Source organism: Balaenoptera borealis (assembly GCF_965194805.1).
Source record: "Balaenoptera borealis genome assembly, chromosome: 2".
Taxonomy (NCBI): domain Eukaryota; kingdom Metazoa; phylum Chordata; class Mammalia; order Artiodactyla; family Balaenopteridae; genus Balaenoptera; species Balaenoptera borealis.
Window position 1 is genome coordinate 57,628,475 of NC_138867.1, and position 20,392 is coordinate 57,648,866.

The 20,392-nt window shown below is 40.1% G+C and overlaps 2 protein-coding genes across 2 annotated transcripts in view; both read left to right on the plus strand.

Annotated features, from left to right (window-relative positions):
- The window catches only part of MCCC2 (methylcrotonyl-CoA carboxylase subunit 2), a 63,974-nt gene extending 47,961 nt beyond the window's left edge, over nucleotides 1-16,013 (plus strand). Inside the window, exons 12-17 of the mRNA XM_082373759.1 lie at nucleotides 1,070-1,150; nucleotides 4,032-4,094; nucleotides 7,527-7,683; nucleotides 8,565-8,679; nucleotides 10,534-10,619; nucleotides 13,329-16,013. Coding sequence (XP_082229885.1) covers nucleotides 1,070-1,150; nucleotides 4,032-4,094; nucleotides 7,527-7,683; nucleotides 8,565-8,679; nucleotides 10,534-10,619; nucleotides 13,329-13,446 — 620 coding nt within the window. The 3' untranslated portion in view covers nucleotides 13,447-16,013. The remainder of the gene's footprint in view (nucleotides 1-1,069; nucleotides 1,151-4,031; nucleotides 4,095-7,526; nucleotides 7,684-8,564; nucleotides 8,680-10,533; nucleotides 10,620-13,328) is intronic.
- CARTPT (CART prepropeptide) overlaps nucleotides 10,538-20,392 on the plus strand; it is a 48,391-nt gene continuing 38,536 nt past the window's right edge. The window contains exon 1 of the mRNA XM_082374454.1: nucleotides 10,538-10,619. The gene's annotated coding sequence lies outside the window, so the exon portion shown is untranslated. The remainder of the gene's footprint in view (nucleotides 10,620-20,392) is intronic.

Here is a 20,392-nt window from a genome sequence, read left to right on the forward strand (position 1 = left end):
AGAACAAAAATAAGTCTTAAAAATTTAGGTGTTCTGGCTTGTCAGTAGGTTGACATTCTCTCTTATCCATTCATTCTTCGAGCACCTGCTTTGTGTCGGGCGCCCCATGCCAGGGGCCTTAGTGGCAGCCTGTCCAAGCTTGAGCTTGGACACAGAGCCTGGTCCAGGAACTTTGGCATTGAGCTTCCTGTGACCCCTCTCACAAGCACAGTTTGTTGACACTTGGCTTCCAAGTATTTGACACCTATTTTTAGTCAAGTAGGTTTGTTGAAAATCACTCTTGGGAAGGTCTCTAGTCACATCCTTCATATTTACAAAATAGCCTCCTGGAATCACCTAAAGTGTCTACTTCACAAAATAACAGGGTTTTCTTCCCCCTTTTTCTTCTCTCTTATTTCTCTGTGTGTGTGTGTGTGTGTGTGTGTGTGTGGAGTGGAAGTGGTAGTGAGACAAAAACAAAACTTGTGGAAAGGAGAAAGAAAAAGATGCAAACAGAGAAAATGAAAGTGTAGTGATTTATTCTTCTTCTAAGCTTAACTGGATTTCTTACCTTAAACTCGGTTACCACCAGGCTTGACTGCATTCCTGCTTTTTAAAAAAGTTTGTCTTTGTTGAGTTTATCCCTTTTATTTCAAGGGCCTGTCATTACCTCAGGCGTTTTAAAGCAAGCTAGTCACCTGAAACTGGCTGATGGCTCTGAACATTGACCTTTAAAGGGATCTGTGTCTCTGATTTGTTCTATATCAGAATACCCTTCATGTCTGGTACATAGTAGGCACTCATATATGTTACATGAGTGAACGGATGACACACTAATCCAATCATCTAACCAAACTGGTTGGTCAGACAAGTGGATAAGTTTATATGTAACACACCCCTTTCAAGAAAGCAAAAAACCCAGACTCCGGTACCTTAGAAATAAATTAAGCCATGAGCTATTTTGTACCATAGACGAAATCTCTACATTTTAAACATTGATTTGAAATTAAACAATGTATAAATATGTCTGTTCGTTGTGAATTAAAAGCCCTCTGAAATACATATATCTTTTTTTCAATTGTCTTTTGAGGATTTGCTAGAATATTTGGATACCCAATAGGTATCGTTGGAAACAATGGAGTTCTCTTTTCTGAATCTGCAAAAAAGGCAAGTACTGTTAAAAATGTTTCAAGGTTTTTCTGTTTTAATTTAAACGTTATCAAGTAATGAATGAAAATTATTACATAAAAGCTTTAAAATATTTAACCAGATGCTTTAGCAAACAGAACATTGTGTGCCTATACGTGTGAACATGTATGTGTGTGCGTGTTAAATGTTTGAAACAGCTTTAGGGAGGTTTACGTGAATATGATGAACTGTCTTGAGCACTGTTAAAAATACAAATGTTTGTTTTAGGTAAGTTCTTTTAATACTTGAATTATAACTGCTGTGGATGACGTATACATTTTCTAAAAATATAGGAATACTTGTCTTGAAAGTATTTCATGCACTCGAGGGGTTCAAGCATACTATTCATATGGTTCTGAGACATGATCTGCTCTGTTCTATCGCGTAATCAGTTTAACTTGATTATATTTTCACTTTTTGGAAACGGAAAGATAATGGGTCTTGTTACTGAAGCTCTGGTTTTAAAAGAGGGAATTCATGAATATCTTTTGGCTTAGTATTCAATTTCATACATCATTGTCTCAGATTTACCTAAACTTGGATAAATGTAATTCATGTACTTACTTTTTTTTTTAATATAAATTTATTTATTTATTTATTTTTGGCTGTGTTGGGTCTTCGTTTCTGTGCGAGGGCTTTCTCCAGTTGCGGCGAGCGGGGGCCAATCTTCATCGCGGTGCGCGGGCCTCTCGCTGTCGCGGCCTCTCCCGTTGCAGAGCACAGGCTCCAGACGCTCAGGCTCAGTAGTTGTGGCTCATGGGCTTAGTTGCTCCACGGCATGTGGGATCGTCCCAGACCAGGGCTTGAACCCGTGTCCCCTGCATTGGCAGGCAGGTTCTTAAACACTGCGCCACCAGGGAAGCCCAATTCATGTACTTATTTGATAAAATATTTTCTTAAGAAAATAAAAAGGTTTAGCCTTGTTTTTCCTCTTCAAATGATAGAGTGAATAACAAGGTAAAAGTTCTCTTACTGAGGCAGGTAACAGGAGATTAAGCACTTTCATACCCTAATTAGGAAGAATTTGTCTTTGGCAGAATGTTTTATTAGTAAAGTTAGTTTCTGGATTTTGCTATTCACTCTTGTTCCCCCACTGAGATTATAAGACGAAAATAAGAGAGTAAAAATAAAGAAAATAAAAGTCATCTACATTCATGCCGGAAATAACCTTGAGTAACATTTTATTATGGTTCCTTAGTTTTTTCTATTCCCCTTCTTTTTTTAAACAAAATTGGTTTTGCCATGTATAGAGAAGTTTTGCTGGTTTTCACTTAATAGTATGTATAGTGAGCGTTTCCAAAAAATTAAATATTTCTAATACACTGAGTTTCTTTTTAAAGTTTATTTAATTTATTTATTTTTGGCTGCATTGGGTCTTTGTTGCTGCGTGCCGGCTCTCTCTAGTTGCGGTGAGCGGGGGCTACTGTTCGTTGCAGTGCGTGGCCTTCTCATTGTGGTGGCTTCTCTTGTTGCGGAGCACGGGCTCTAGGCACGCAGGCTCAGTTGTTGTGGCGCACAGGCTTATTTGCTCTGCTGCATGTGGGATCTTCCCGGACCAGAGCTCGAACCTGTGTCCCCTGCATTGGCAGGTGGATTCTTAACCACTGAGACACCAGGGAAGCTCCTAATACACTGACTTTTAATGACTATATAATATACTTATTTCAATAGAGGGTATGTCAGACTGAGGCCAACAAACGCCGCCTTGTTTTATTTGTTGGCTTGTCACAGATAAATCCGGGAGGAGAGCTATGTTTGGCCTCTGTCTGACATTTCATTTGTTGAAGTAAACCCCACAAGTCTGTGTGATTTCCTCATTCTCATATTTGAGGTCGAGCAATTGCTTTGCAATCTTGTACTTGCCAAGGCATTTCCAGCTAAGTTAAAGGCATGTGCAAATAGAGAGTAAAATATAAAGGAAACAGCTTTAAGTGTTTTCTTACTCACATAATCTTTAGAAGATAGGGAAAGGAATAGTTATATTTTTGTGTCATTAAATAACTAATTTCCTAAACTCAGGGTTAAAAGGTGTCTAGCAGTCATCTAAAATCCCATTTGGGCTTCCCTGGTGGCGCAGTGGTTAAGAATCTGCCTGCCAATGCAGGGGACACGGGTTCGAGCCCTGGTCTGGGAAGATCCCACATGCCACAGAGCAACTAAGCCCGTGAGCCACAACTACTGAGCCCACATTCCACAACTACTGAAGCCCGCATGCCTAGAGCCTGTGCTCTGCAACAAGAGCAGCCACCGCAATGAGAAGCCCGCGTACCACAACGAAGAGTAACCCCCGCTTGCTGTAACTAGAGAAAGCCCGTGCGCAGCAATGAAGACCCAACGCAGCCAAAAAAAAAAAAAATCCCCTTTATTTCAAGTATGTTGGTAAGAAAGATATATTTTACTATAATCTTGGTGCATGAAAGAATTTCAAGTGATCGTCAAAACGTAGGTATCCCAGCAGGGTTTATATTCTATCTTTTTTAAAGTGGAGAGCCAGAGAATTGCCTTACGGTGAGGCTCAGAAATTCTCATTGACAAGCAGTTCTTTCTTCTCTGTTCCTGAAGTTTCACTTGCTGTTTGGAATATTAGTGGTTGACTTCATCTCTGACACAGGAGTTGGCCTACAGTCATGTGCCAGTGATCACACAGGTGCCTGTGCAAAACAAGTACAGTGCAAATTGTAGTCACATGTTCCATTGACAGTGGGTCCCCATGGTAGTATTATTATTACTGTTACTATAAGGTCAGACTAGCCAAGCAAAGGGTACTCTTTCTTTGACCCAAATGTGTTGTTTGCAGGGTAAATGATGATTAGATTTGTTAACCTCCCACTAAAAAGATTTTTATTTTATCTGCTTATAGGGAGCTCATTTTATCCAGTTATGCTGCCAAAGGAATATCCCTCTGCTGTTCCTTCAAAACATTACTGGTAAGAAAATAGCTTGGACTTCCCTGGTGGCCACGCAGGGGTTAAGAATCTGCCTGCTAATGCAGGGGACATGGGTTCGAGCCCTGGTCTGGGAAGATCCCACATGCCACAGAGCAACTAAGCCTGTGCGGCACAACTACTGAGCCTGTGCTCTAGAGCCTGCGAGCCACAACTACTGAGTCCACGCCGCAACTACTGAAGCCTGCACGCCTAGAGCCCGTGCTCCGCAACAAGAGAAGCCACCGCGATGAGAAGCCCACGCACTGCAACGAAGAGTAGACCCTGCTCTCAGCAATTAGAGAAAGCCTGCATGCAGCAACGAAGACCCAACGCAGCCAAAAAAAAAGAAAAAGAAAATAGCTTAACCAGTTTGGTTGCATTTATTCGAGAGCTGCAGTGTCCGGTATGGCTCATGTATTGGACAGTGCGGACATAGAATGCTTCCATCATAACAGCTTTATTGGACATGCTATCTCTAGATTATCTTTAAAGGTTAACACTTCAAAAATCTTGAATATTTGGGGGAATTTATCCATGTTTTTGAGTGAAGCAATTTCTGAGTTTCAAGTGTATCACAAACATTTGAGTGGCCTTCCTTTACTCCTGCACATGTGCACCCACCCACCCAGAAAACAGCAGAGTATCCTCGGCCAGTAACACTCTCATTAGTGCTGGATGGTGTTATCTGACCCATGGTCTCTTTCTCAGTACTTTGTTCCCCATAAAGGACTTTAAGTACATGCTGTGGTCCTCCCTTTTCCTTATCTTTCATTGTGCAGTTAATTCTACCTGAAGCAACATCTTAAATGGACATGCACATCCTGAACCAAAGTCTGGGATTTGAGGGTTTTTTTTTTAAGATTATTTATTTATTTATTTAATTTTTGGCTGCGTCGAGTCTTAGTTGTGGCATGCGGGCTCTTTCGTTGTGGTGCGTGGGCTTCTCTCTAGTTGTGGCAGGGGGTTTCCTCTCTCTAGTTGTGGCGCGCAGGCTCTGTGGCACGTGGGCTCCAGAGTGCATGGGCTCTGTAGTTTGCAGCATGCAGGCTCTCTAGTTGAGGCACATGAGCTCAGTAGTTGTGGCGCACGGGCTTAGTTGCCCTGGCATGTAGTATCTTAGTTCCTTGACCAGAGATCAAACCCGCGTCCCCTGCATTGTAAGGCGGATTCTTTACCACTGGACCACCAGGGAAGTTCTGCGATTTGTGTTTTGACTCCAAAGAGTGATAAGACCAATGTCAACTGTCTGATTTCATGTTCCATGGGTGATCCTAGCATGACGGATGAAATGATTTTTAAGGGCTCTTAGGGTTCTAGAGTTCTTCTTCCTGGCATTCTGTGATTCTCTTATTTATACTTTTTGTGTGTTGCATGGTGCCTGACAGATAGGAGGCACTCCGATATGTTGATTAGCTAAAAAAATGTTTCCCGCAGTCTTCTAAGTCAGGGGTTCCCACCCCCGGGCCGCGGACTGGTACTGACCCACGGCCTGTTAGGAACCGGGCCGCACAGCAGGAGCTGAGCGGTGGGTGAGGGAGTGAAGCTTCCTGTGCTGCTCCCCATCGCTCGCATTACCGCCTGAGCCTTCCCCCCGCCCGCCGCCACCCCGCTCGTGGAAAAATTGTCTTCCATGAAACCGGTCCCTGGTGCCAAAAAATGTTGGGGACCGCTGTTCTAAGTCACATGTGGTTATCTCAGGTTCAAAGGAAGGAGAGGTCCTTAATTAGTTGTTGGGATCAGGCATGCCTTTATGAGAAGGAGTTTGGCCTTGACAGTCAGCAGGGCTTTACATAGTACTGGTGCTAAAACATCTTCATCTGGTGCTGTTCTTAAGTTTAAGATATTTGGTTAGATGACTCTTGAGAGGAGTTATATCCAGATGGCAGCCAGAAAGGGCCCTATGTGGCAAACCTTCTAAGAGGGCAGGTAAAAGTACTCTGAATCTTCACTAGGCCAGAGACCTTGTTTCTAATAATGACTCATGATTTATTAACCACCAGTAAGTTAAACTGTGTGCTTGGAAGATTCGTACATTTTCGCTGTGCTTTATTTTTTGTTGGGTTGGGGTCAGAGAGCAGAGTTTGAGTTTGGTTTTGCAACATTGCATTTGAGGGACCTCAAATGTATCCGTTTGGAAATATATGGTGGGCAGTTGAAAAGTCTTGAGCACTGAAGAGGTGTGTTAGCTGGAGGCGAACGTGGAGACATCCTCAGAACATGAAGATGGTGTTTAAAGCTGTGGGAATAGATAACACCCAGAGAGAAGAGAAAGGGCTCAGGGATAATCTTTGAGTAACTCTAATTTCTTCCACAGAGATGAGAGTAAAGGAAGAAAGGCAGCATGATTATGTTGTTCTTTATGGTGAGAAAAAGAAGGGTTAGAGAAAGCCGAGTGAGATGGCCTCGGTCTTCTTTTTCAAGGCAGAATCACTCACGGGGACTAGAGGCACAGTGGGGTGATAGGGTGGTGGGTGGTGGGTGAGGGTTTTTAAAGAGAGTCGATATTTGAGATAGCTATTGTGGGAATGTTACAGGGAGTCGAGATAAAATAGATAAAGGAGTCTCTGAGCTATTCTGAGGGCCCAGTTCAGAGGGCAAGACAGGTGACCAGGGGAAGCAGATGGTGCCTGGTGCGGGCAGGGCTTGTTACATCAGTACTGTTGTATCCACAGCAAGTACAGGTGATCCATAAAACATGGTTTAATTGAATTGGATTACCCATTGCTGGAGATTTGCAAAGCAAGAACAGCGACCATCACGTAGGCACGTGAGTCTTTGGGTGCGGAGGGAGACAAATGAAGCCTGATGCGACGTTTATAAGGTGAAGAGGAAGAACCCCAAGGCCTGGAAAGCCCAGTGACACTGCAGACCAGTTTCAACAGAGCTGGGTGGGAGCTTGGAGAAGTAGAAGGATCCTATAATTATAATGAGACTTCTTTTATCTTGCTATTGAGTCGCTGACAGGGACTCAGCATCTCTATGAAACATTAATTTTATTTCATCAAAGTTTTAAAGCAGTGCTTCAGAAGGAATAATCTATATTTTAAACCAGGTCAGTGAATCCTAAAGCCCTCACAGTTGGGCTTGCCATAGTACTTTTTCCTTAGCTTGCCATATCCTGTTCTTTCATCACCAAGCTATTGTTCTGAGATAATTTCTTGAAGATACGTTGTATTCTTACCTTGTTTGAGGATCTCTGTGTGCATCCAGATGAACCATTTAAACAATTTTTTAAATGATTAGAGAAGATTTTATTTTACCTTTTAATGCAAATTTGTGGGGGGCATATTTCACATATAAATATTTTATTAGGGTGAGAGGCCTGTGGTAAAATATAAGGTTGACAAGATGTCCTTCTAGTACCTTGATGAAAATGACTTCTGCGCACTAATCTCATCACCCTGAGGCTCTCTTTCTGTTCTTTTCTCACAGGATTTATGGTTGGTAGAGACTACGAAGCTGAAGGAATTGCCAAGGATGGCGCCAAGATGGTGACTGCCGTAGCCTGTGCCAATGTGCCGAAGATAACTGTCATCATCGGGGGCTCTTACGGAGCTGGAAACTATGGGATGTGTGGCAGAGCATTTAGGTAGGTGGTTGTCATGATTTTCTCTGAAAGAATGAATCATACTTCAAGTATCATTATGAATGGTCAGTTTACTTCAAGGCTATTTGAAATATAGAATGACATTCACAAATCTTAATCAGTATACCATAATTTGTATCATCTGGAGGGGTGAAATGAAATTCAATGCTAAAAGTACCACTTGGAAGAAATCCACAGTGGGAATCAGGAAATATTTTGAAATGGCTGATAATGAAAATACTACAGGTCGTAACTTGTGTGATGTGTCTAAAGTCTTGCTTTGAGACAGGTGTGTAGACTTAATTATATATTATATACTGGAAGAGAAGTAAGGCTGAAAATCACTGAGCCAAGCAGCCAGCTGAAGAGGTTCAAAGAAGAGCAGCATATTAAAACAAGAAAAATAAAAACAGGACATAGTAAAGTACAAACATTATAAAAATAGAAGAATCAGGAAAGCCCAAAGTTGCTTTGTTTAAAAGGGTTAACAAACTTGAGAATCCCCTGTGAAAACTAAAAAATAAAGGGAGAAGGCACATATCACCAATTTTAGGAATGGAAAACAGCACATAACTCACATAATAAGAGGATATTTTGAATACCTTTTTGCCCAGTAAATTTGGATGAAATGGAAAAATACTATTTATCAAAACAGACATCAGAATCACCTGGAGAGCTTAAAAATTCTACCATGCTGAAGCCCCACTGATGGAGATTACTCTGGGGTGGGTTCTGGGCATTGTTTTTTTTTTTTAATCCCCAGATAATTGTAATGCGCAGCCAGAATGAAGAACCACTGATGTAAAAGGTAAACGTGGGCCTCTGAAAATCTCTGTGTAGTACAGTGAATTCATTTGATCATTCTTTCCTTTTTCCCCCCATAGCCCAAGATTTCTCTACCTGTGGCCAAATGCTCGCATCTCAGTGATGGGAGGAGAGCAGGCAGCTAATGTGCTAGCGACAGTAGCAAAGGACCAAAGAGCACGGGAAGGGAAACAGGTAAGTGCTGTTTCTTTGTTTCCGGGCTTGACTTTCACCAGAACACTGGAGCCAGGGAGCAGCATACCCAAAACCCCTCCAAGTTTGTGGCTAGGATTCCAACATTCAGGGCCTGGCTCTATCTAGAAGACGCTGACCTGGAAATTGTTTTAGCAACTTAGACTTACACATTCTCCATCTCTCTTTTTAGAGCCATTTCACTTGAAGTACCTTCTTGCGGTAATTTACAAACTTTTCAGAATCTCCAAGAAAACACTTAACAAACTCTTGTCTCTGGGTGCCTGAGGCATGAAGATGTTTGATTCTTAGTCATTTGCAGTTAGTGAGATTTAAATAAATCTGACTTATGTCTTTGATTTTATGACCTAAAGCAGCAGAATTTTGTGTCTCCTATTTTACTTTTAGATTGTTGTTAAGGATACCTCTAGTGGGAGGGCCCCGTCATGTAATGAGAATTGAATACCATTATTATACTGTGAAAGTATCAATGAAGAAGGAGGGAAAGGGCACTGGAAGCTTAATGAAAAGCAAATCAGCTAATAGCTGCTTTTGAGATGGATTCTTTTGTTTGTGTCTCTGTTAGAGATTCATCTGAAATTTTGCCTTACATTTTATTGTAACTTACAACGATTTTGTGTAAGCAGCAGGCCTATAAAATGATTGGTGCATGTTCCTAAAGTTGCTTAGGGGTACTGTTTCATCGTAACAGGGCATAATGTGGAGGAAGCCCTGCCTTCTCAGGCTCTCACTTCTGCCATTTAGAGATTGATCATCTGGTCAACCGCCTAGTTTGCGGAGTGGGGATAATATACAGCCAGAGGGTGGTTCCTGCCTCCCTGAATGCATCGCATCCATGCCTCACATCCCCAGCTGTCTTCTCCAAGCAGCAGTGACTCTGCAGACTTAAGTTGAAGTTTCAGATGCACTTTAGTACTAACTAGTATCCAAGCAAAAGGAAAGCTTTACTTTTGTGTGTATGTAGTGGGGAGTGGGGGATATGAAATTCTACCTGATATTTTGAAGGCATGTCTTAAATTCTAGCCCAGCATGGCGATATCTTATTAAATAGTTGTGCTTTGATTAATTTGATATACAGATATATGAATTCATCTATTTTTATATGTGAAAGGAAAGTATAGGATTTTAGTGGTTCTCCCTCCAAATTCTGGACCTATAAATGATATTAAACGATGAAAGTACATAAAAGGTTGGATTTATTTGAAAAAAAAATCACTTGGTTTTTGGTGTGGAATATTTTTTAAGTTGAAAATACTTTTCAGGATTTCAAAATTAGTTTGCATAAAGATTTTAACATCTGAATTATCACTTGTTTCTGGCAATACGGATGGGCAAGCCATTAAATTTTTAATTAGGGAAAAATCTCTCTCAGCTATCTGGGAAATTGAAGAGGTTATTTAAAATGGGCCTTATTGTTTTATCCCTTTAAGCTTTAAAATGTTTAACATTTTAGCTGTTTTGAATGAAAATACCCTACTGTTCCACCTCCTTATACAGAAACTGCAAGATGTAATATAGCCCTTTGTTATATTGTATAATTCACATCCATTGCTATACCCTGCTGGAATATGTGATACCTTTGGTTTTGACCTGACATTAAACAGCCTCAGGACATTGGCTCTGGTAAGGGGGATATAACAGTGCACTAATTTGATACTCATGTCTCAGGTGAGATCATGTATATTAAAGCATCCCACGTAATCGATACATCAATGTGCAGATGTTGGTTGTAACATTATCGTTCATGAAATCTGTTGCCCCTTTTTTCTTGAGGTTCTCTTGAGTGGATCTGTTGTTCCCCTGCAGCGGCCTTACTCATTGTGCCTTTTCTTTCAGTTCTCCAGTGCTGATGAAGCAACTTTAAAAGAGCCCATCATTAAGAGGTTTGAAGAGGAAGGAAACCCTTACTATTCCAGTGCAAGGTGAGAGCCAGAGAATAACTGACTCCTTGATGGGCACATCTTGGCAGTCAGGGCAGCAGCTTTACAGAGATCTGAGCAGTTGGCATGATCCAACCCTCATGGGAACCAAAAAATAACGTTTGGACACAATTTTGTACTGTTGTTTCTATAATGGGAATGCTTACTGCTGAAATGCCGCTCCTTCTCCCAGGCTAGGCTTTGGATCCATCACCATTGGTCTGATTCTGCCACTCTCCACCCCTCTTCCCTTACCCTGCTCCTAGTTGAAGTGGTCCAAGGCCTGCAGGAGCACCGTGGCCAGAGGTGGACCGCACTGGGGCTGGGAAGTTGAGGGCTATAGTTCTGGCTGTGTCACCTTCAGGAATTAGTTCTGCACTAATGGGTTCCTGTCATCGCCCTCTCTGATTATTTTGTTTTTACCCCATTTAAAGATGAAAATGGTTGAACACTTACTGACACTTGTTAACACGTGAGCTTGTGCATTCAGAAGGTGATTATTCATAGCCAGGGTCCACATGTCAACACTAAGCAATTACCTCACACACCATGGCGGCTCTTATTCTGTTTGTTTCTTACACCACTTAAATGAGGTAATAAATTATCACAGCTGTCCCCGTTGGAGACATGCGTGTGCTTTCATACCTCTTTTTTCAACAACTTCAGTGTTCTACATTCTGAAGAATAATTGAAGCTTCATGTTTTTCTTTTATCCCTTGGGCAGATGGAAAAAAGAAAATAACTATTTGTGTCCTTTAAAAATTGGGTTATGCTGTGATTTATGCCGTTTACTGTGAAGGCAAACTGGAGAGGAGGGAGAAAAGAAAATCAAAAGTTAGAATCCATGTCAGTTCCTCAAATGCATCTTTTGTGGCAGGCACTGCTCCTGATGTTGGGGGGGCAGGAAAGACTGAACATACTTATTTCTCAGAGCATAATTAGTTTCAAAATTCAATTAATACCATTTGGGATTTTTGAAAAGCCTGTTTCTTTTCTTGTTAATATGTATTTCTACAAGCAAATGTACAGGTATATTTTGCTGTGGTGGGTCATTGATTCACTTAATTAAGAACAAAATATTCTGTAGTCTTTGATTTGAGAAATAAACGTTCTTTTTACATCACTTAAATAGGCTTACATAGTAGCCAGTAGAAGCAAAGAGGAAATAGAAAATCATATAAAAGGTTAAAGAGAAAATATACATTGTAAGCTCACCTATAGTTTTTTGTTTGTTTTTACATAAGACTTTGAAATTCACAAGGACAGTTAGAGTATTAAACTTTGAAAAATAGCATATTTTGTGTGAACCATTAATTTGTTTTTCAGCCCTGGCTAAGTCATCTCTTAAGAAAGACTGAATCCTTTATTATTTTCATACTTACATTATTATTGTTTTTAGGGGATTATATTCAAGACAGGAGAGCATATGGCCCAGATAGACTTATCTTTGGAAATTAATATTGAAAAACAACAAGGTTTTTCTTCTAATTTATAGATGTTTAACCCTTCTGTTGAAACAGTTGGTGGCATGGAGACACCAACTTTGTTTCAAAGATGAAAGGATTTTCAAGCCAGTTTATGTCACCTTCCTTCGGTTTAATAAATCTCAGGTTAACAGTAAAATTCTGTGGTCTGTTTAGGCTTTAACGTGGCTAGACCTGTCTTTTCGGAGAGCTCTGTCATCATCTGTACAGTACTGTAACCTCCTATGTTTTTCCTAATCCTTACATGTTACATGTACAGCATGCCAATTTTCTTCTGCTCAGTTGTTTTTATAATCAAGCTTTTCCAGACATTTGATTAGGGCCTCTTACCTGGAACAGCCCCGGCACCATCGTGCTTGCTATATTACTCTGCTGTAGGCTTCAGAAGGGAGTGTAATCAATTGACCGGGTTACAAACTACAAGAGAAATATTTTTTTTTTTTTGGCTGTTGATACTTTAAGATCCCTATTATGAATATTTTATGAGCAATGATTTGATTCATGGTCTGTCGATGTAAGTATGGTTTAATAATTGATGCTATGTCCAGATACTGAAGGCAGTTTGTTTAAAGAAAGCAAAACTGCCACCCACTAATGACCTTTAAAAAACAATATTTCTTACTCATTTTTTTTTTTATAAATGTGAGGTTGTCCATGAAAAGCAAACTAAGATTTCTACTTGAGTTTCTTCTGAAAGCAGTTTAAAGCCATTACTTGTTTTTCCTATTGTAGCAAAAAATAAAGAACTACGTATGAAGGTATTTATTTTATTAATAAAATGTACGGAAGTCTATTCAGTAATTTTCATAGTTTCTTAAGAGTTTGGGAGTTTGGAGGAATATACCTTTTCTAGTAGGGACTTTGGTTGGAGACTGTTACCTTGGTTTATGTGGCTCTCCATAATAATAACAGTAATATATCAACTTGATTTGTATGTTTGTGTGGGCGGAGGAGGGACAGGAAAGTTTTTCCTGAAATAAATAAAACCAGGGTTTATTTTGAAGTTCCTTGCAGTAAGCTGTTCCTAAAGCTGTGTAAGAGTCATGTTATTTTTCTTTCTCTCTTTATTCCCCTCTTGAACATTGTTTCCATTGCGAGATTATAGTAGCTAATCAGTAGATCCACGTATTACCTGAAGGAAAACCTCCTCGGCACTTTTGGGCATAGGGTGTATAACTGGTGGTTTGGTGGTGGACTCCTAATCACTCGGTTTTTCTTCTTTTATCAGGTTGTGGGATGATGGGATTATCGATCCAGTGGACACCAGGCTGGTCCTGGGTCTCAGTCTTAGTGCAGCCCTCAACGCACCCATCCAGAAGACTAACTTCGGTATCTTGAGGATGTAATTGGAATATAAAGCATCTTCCATTGGACATGTACCAAAAATTAATAAATTAGTAGCCTTAAAATTTTAGACTTTTTCAATATGTGGCTATTACAGTAAAATTGTTTTCTTACCACAGTGCATTATACTTTTCTACCTTTAAAAAAAAAAATCAGTGAAGATATTTATTTGATGCAGCTCAGTTCCTTGTAAATTCTCTTAGAGAAACTCTTAGAGAAATTTTTCTATGGCTCAGCTTTACCACCCTGAAAAGGAAGAGAATAACTTAGAGTTATCCTTTCTAAGCCATAAGTACTATGAAAAGTTCTGTAATCTGTAAATTCCAGGTATTGTTGAGATTTTTAACATAAAGTTGTATTTCCACTGAACTGATGGCTTTGCAGATTATGCATGGTGATATTTTAATGTACTTTTAAAAATAAGCATCTGTTACTTTTCCCTCCAGCCACCACCATCCTCCTCTCCATAGTTGTCAGACTTCTTGTCTGCACTCTGGGCTCTGTTTCCTACCCGTTCTCTCCTCACCCTCTCATTTTCTGGCTTCTACTGCCAACAGCCCTCTCCAAGGTCACCACTGACCTCCATGTTCCTGAAACCAGTGGGTCCTTTTCCGATTTTACCTGATTTAATTCTCTGGGGCATTCAAATCAGTCAAACACTTCCTCCTAGAAATTCTGTCCTTAGCTTCCATTGCTGTAACACTCTAGGTTTTCCACCAGCCTCCATGGCCATTCTTGTTCAGCTTCCTTTGCAGGCCCCATTTCCTCTGCTCATTCCTCCTTCCCTTTACCATTTGTCTTGATTTTTCATTAGTCATATGTGAATGCATTCTTATTTTGAAAGATACAAATAGCACAAAAGTATCTCATTATTTCATTATTCTTATTAAAATAATAATTGTGGTAAAATAGACATAACATAAAGTGTACCATTTTAACCACTTTTTTGTGTGCAGTTCTGTGACATTAAGTACATTTACATCACCACCATCCATCTCCAGAACTTTTCATCATCCCAAATTGAAACTCTATTATTAAACAATAACTCCCCATTCTCTCTTCTCCCTGCCGCTGGCACATTTCCTTTTTCCTTTTTTTTTAATTGAGATATAATTGAATATAACATTATATTAGTTTCAGGTGTACCACATAATGATTCAATATTTATATACACTGCAAATGATCACGAAAATAAGTCTAGTTACCATCTATCATCAAGCACAGTTACAGACTTTTTTCTTTTTTTTTCCTGTGATGAGAACTTTTAAGATTTACTCGCTTAGCAACTTTCAAATATGCAGTACAGTATTAACTATAGTCACCTTGCTGTACGTTACATCCCCAGGACTTATTTATTTTGTAGCTGGAAGTTTGTGCCTTTTGACCCCCTACACTCATTCTGTCCACCCCACGTCCCTCTCCTTTCTGGCAAACACCAGTCTGTTCTTTGTATCTATAAGCTTGGTTTTCTGTTTTGCTTTGTTTGTTTTGTTTTTTAGATTCCACATATAAGTGAGATCTTATGGTGTTTGTCTTTCTCACTTCACTTAACATAGTGACCTCAAGGTCCATCCATGCTGTTGCAAATGGCAAGATTTCATTCTTTTTTATGGCTGAATTTTATTCCTCCTCATCCTTGAATGTATGTGTTTTACATGGCTTGATTTATTCTCGCTGGGCCATTTCAGCCCTTCTTATGGTTTTAGTTGCCATCTAAATGGGGATGATTCCTGTGTTGACAGTTCTTAACACAGTTCTCCCCTGAGCTCCAGACCTGTCTGTCTAACAGGTCTAAGGAACCTCAGACTCAATCATCAAGTTCTACTGATTTTTGCCTCCTAACTGTCTCTTGAATTCCCCTACTATTTTTGTCTTTTATGCAGGCCTTAGAAGGGGTCTACCTGCATCCAGTCTTACCTAGTCCAGTCTCTCCATCACTCTGGAATTAGAATGGCCATTCTCAGGTGCACATCTGTCGTGCTGCTTCCTTCCTTACTTCTTTCACTGGTTCCCTGAAGGGCCAGACCCCTCATGGCCTCCACGGGTCTTGATCCTCAGCTCTTCAGTCTCATCTCCCTGACTCCTCTTTTCACTCTGGGTGCTCCACCCATTCTAGACTTCTTCCAGTTCCTTAAACCTACGAAGTCCTTGCCCCCTTAGAGCCTACGAGGTTCCCTGTGCCTGAACCGTTCTCTTCTCCCTCTGCTTAAACACCTATCTTTTGTCTCTGTGATTTCCCTGGGCTGGGTTAGACACCTGTTGTGTGCTCTTGTAGAGCACCATCTTCTTCCTCTGTCACTTCCTCTGTCTTATATGTTTATAAGAAATACAAACATTTCTTTAATATTGCCCTCCTGCTAGAATGTAAGCTCTGTGAGAGCAGGGATCCACCTGTTTGGCCTGTATCTCCAATGCCTGGCACTTGTAGATGCTCGAATATTTGTTGAATGAATGAAAAGTCCATATTTTAATTGTATCCTCAGGCCACATCATTTTAAAATAAAGTGATTGATCATATGATCTAAAGCAACTATCAAATGCTTTCCTAATAAAATTAATATTTCAAACATTTGTGTGTGATGTTCAGTTTAGGCTGCAGTGTGTATCAGAAGTCAATTTAGTTTTTTGAGAAGTATATAGATAGAAGATCACAATTCAGGGGTAAGTTGCATTTTCAGAAGAATGTTGGAGGAGGTCATGGGGAGGATGTGACTGCCAGTTGACCCCTGACCCACTAGATGACCTCTGACCCAGAACCAGCCAATCAATCATTGGCTCCTCCCCGCCTCCCCTACGGCCTACCATCCCCATAGCTTGCAGGACGAAGCCTTGAGAGAGTAAGATGTTGCTGAGACCACCTGGACTAAATACGTGACTGAACCCCGATAAGGCCTCTATATAAACTTTGAAGATTCTGGCTGGCGGGCGGGGAGATCCCCTCGTCTTGCGGCTGCCACCGCCAAGCCTCGTTTGTGAGTTCCCTGGCTTATTAAACCTGCCACCTCCCAATCTGGAGCGGCTGCCTCTTTCCTCAGCTCTCCTAGCCCTGCGCGTATGGCGGCTAGTTTGCCAACCAACAAAGGAACACAGTGAGTATTTTTAAATAGTAAATTATATTAAAATTTCGGTTAACATTTACAACCAGGTCAGAAAACAAAGTGATTTTTTATCAAGACTAGTTGGTGTTCCATGGGTAGGAACCATCCACAAGTCAAAGATTCATGAATATTTTAGGAGTGTTTTTACCTTTCTCTCTTTAGGAAAAATCCCAGTCATCACTGGCACCACACTTAAATTAATTAAATTATTTTGTATGTTTTATCTGATAAAAAACATTTTACCAAAATAGGCAGCCTTTTTTGTCTGCCCTTCCGGCTTTATTTACATAGAATTGACATACATCATTATGTAACTGTAAGGTATGCAATGTGATGATTTGGCACACATATATTGTGAAGTGATTACCTCAATATGGTTACTTAGCACATGAATCACCTCACGTAACTACTAATTTTTTTTAATGAGAATTTTTTAAACAGTTATTAAAAATAATTTCAGCCAGGATAATATGAGTAACTTAGAATTTTGAGAAATATACAGCTAATTAGTCTCTAAATTAGCCCTTCTGGGCACTTACAGAATGAAAAAGAGACAAAATTACTTCTGTTTTTCAGTTTTCAAGAAAAATGTTTTCAACTGAGAATTTGTCACACTAGCAGAAGGCACTATTGAATGTGCAAGTGAAAAACTGATTCACCAAACATGCATGGTTACGTGCAAGGTATGACTAGAGGCCGTATATTACATTTACAGGGGCAAGAGCAGGTTTTTGAATGATTTCATTAATAAGACTTTTGGGAGGGGAGATCGCGTAGTTCTTGTTAGTTGTAAAATGTATTATTGATAATGGTGTTCTGGAAGGATGATTGTTGACTGTCCTGATCAAAACTGGATCTCTAATGATGGGCTCTGAAATTCAGTATTTAGAAAAATGGCAAGAAAATGAACTAGACACTTATGGTCTCCTGTCATTTATAACATTTATAAATGGTACAAATTAAATACAACTAATATTTAATGATGACATTGTTTTTTCTGTTTTGAAAAAAAGCCTTTCGACAAACACTTAAAAATAATTTATTATTTAATGTGCCTCGGATTCTCTTGTATCTGGAATCAGGATGCTAAGGATAAAGTTGTTCTTGTAGCTAAATGAAATTTCTGTCTGCCTTTGACCTTTGTAGGCAAATGTGCATTCCAGATGAGGAGGCTTATAATCAACGTGACTGTGTAATTGACCATCCACCCTGGGCCACTTGAGAGTGAAAGGGCCCTACTGCTAATAATTACACTGGGAAACAGGTGTGAGCCAGGACTGACCAGGCAGCCTGGATGTATGGTTGCTCTCTCTGTAACTCACTATCATGGACTGGGTACTGATGTTACACATCAGGTGTTGATAATTCTTACAAGCCGGTATTCCAGATAGCTGCTTTGGAGCTTTCGTTTTTTAAAAAAATTTGTTTCATTTATTTATTTTTGGCTGCGTTGGGTCTTCATTGCTGCGCATGGGCTTTCTCTAGTTGCGGTGAGCGGGGGTTACTCTTCATTGTGGTGGCTTCTCTTGTTACAGAGCATGGGCTCTAGGCGCACGGGCTTAGTAGTTGTGGCGCGCAGGCTCTATAGCGCAGGCTCAGTAGGTGTGGCACACGGGCTTAGTTGCTCCGCGGCATGTGGTATCTTCCTGGACCAGGGCTCGAACCCATGTCCCCTGCATTGGCAGGCAGATTCTTAACCACTGCGCCACCAGGGAAGCCTTGCTCTGTAGCTTTTTAGTGGCTTAAAACAGAATTATTCTCTTACAGTTCTGGAGATCAGAAGTCTAAAATCAAAATGGCAGGGCTGCATTCCTTCTGAGGCTTTGAGGGGAAAATCTAATTCCTTGCTGATTTCAGCTTCTGGAGGCTGTCTGCCTGATGTGTAAATTTTAATATAGATTTCAGTATGATATCAAACACATGATATGCTTTAACATTTTAGAGAGCTATGTAATTGACTCAAGAGGAGAATTTACCATAAGGCAGGGGTAATTTGATTTTCTGTGGCAGCCAGCATTTCAGTATGTCTGGAAGCTTTTTCTTTCACAAAGATGACCCAAATCACAGGTTTGAGCTTATGTTAATGGAGGGGAGTGTCTGAGAGAGGACAAGGTCTTAGAAGGTGGGGATTTAATGGAGAACTTATTGAAGAGAAAATGTGACCAAACTACTTGTCAGAAGTAAGCTGGAGAAAAGACATTTTTTTTTAATGTGTAATTGAGCAGATATTAATTGTAAGATGTGAACAAGTAGAATTTTGGAGAACTCAGACTAGTATCAAGAGGTTTCTGTAGAAGATGTATTTGATATTTTCAACTATAGCTCTATTCGTCACATTCCTATAGCTGTAGGATAATTAAAAATAACTTTTGTTGCAAAATTATTTATAATTAAAAATCCAACAATGTTATTTGTAAAAAATTTAGAGACAGTGAAGAAAATAAAGTAAAATTCTCTGTAATTTCACCACCTAGAGATAACTGCTATTAATATTTTCTTGTATACTATTCTCTTTTTTCTATCTGTAGGAATTTTTTTTGCAAAAATGTTATTCTGTAATCTGCATTTTCACTTAATGTAGTATAAGTGTGTTGACATGTTTTCATGTCATTTAATATTTCCTCTACAATAATTTTGTTGTTGCATGATATTACATTGTATAGATGCCCTGTTTGATTTAACCACTCCCTTATTGTTGGATACTTAGGTTGTTTCTGGTTTCCCACTATTATAGATAATGCTGCAACAAATATCTTGTAGTTTCTTTATATGACTGTGATTATTTTGTTAGTACAAATTCCCAAAAGTGTATGTAGACTTTTAAGGCATGTTGCTAAATTGTGCTCTATAAATGTACATTTATGGTACAAGTACTGCTGGATATAATGATGACCGTGGTGCTTTCAGATACTGAAATAGCTTCTAGTAGAATTAAATGGTTTACAAATCGAGTGTTTCCTTTAATTTTTAAAAATTGTGTCTAGGTGACAATGTCACATCAGTAACAAGTTGTGAAGACTCAGCATAAATGCATGGGAGACGTCATGGTCGTGGAAAGAACACTAGACTGAGAAGGACTGGGAGAGGACCAGTTCAGTCCTAGTTCTGCTACTAAAAAGTTGTGTGAACTTGGGGAAGATGGCAGGGGACCAAAACCAGCCTCTCTGACCTAGTAGTTTTCTTTCTTTTTCCAGAGGCCCAAGTTTTCTTTCCACCTCCTCAGGTCCCCTTTATCTCTGCCAGTACTAGGGCAAGTGGGCAGAGGAGGTAAGGATATGAGGGAAGGGAAGGTCTTAGAAGGTGGGGATTTAATAGAGAACTTTCTGAAGAGAAAACATGACCATAACTACTTACTAGAAGTGAAGCGGGAGGGGAAAACAAAAAGGGTGTGCTAAGGACTTTTTTTTAAGTTAATTTTTTTTTAATATTAATTAATTAATGTATTTATTTTGGCTGTGTTGGGTCTTCGTTTCTGTGCGAGGGCTTTCTCTAGTTGTGGCGAGTGGGGACCACTCTTCATCGCGGTGCGCAGGCCTCTCACTATCGCGGCCTCTCTTGTTGCGGAGCACAGGCTCCAGACGCGCAGGCTCAGTAGTTGTGGCTCACGGGCCCAGTTGCTCCTTGGCATGTGGGATCTTCCCAGACCAGGGCTCGAACCCATGTCTCCGGCATTGGCAGGCAGATTCTCAACCACTGAGCCACCAGGGAAGCCCAGGACTTTTTAAATTCTACACGTAAGTGTATGCACTAGCTGGCTTGGTAAGACTGATGGTGGAGAACATTTAGCAGGATGATGATGCATTCTTCAGCTTTGTCAGAGTTTATTTTATTCAAATGAACAAACACTTAC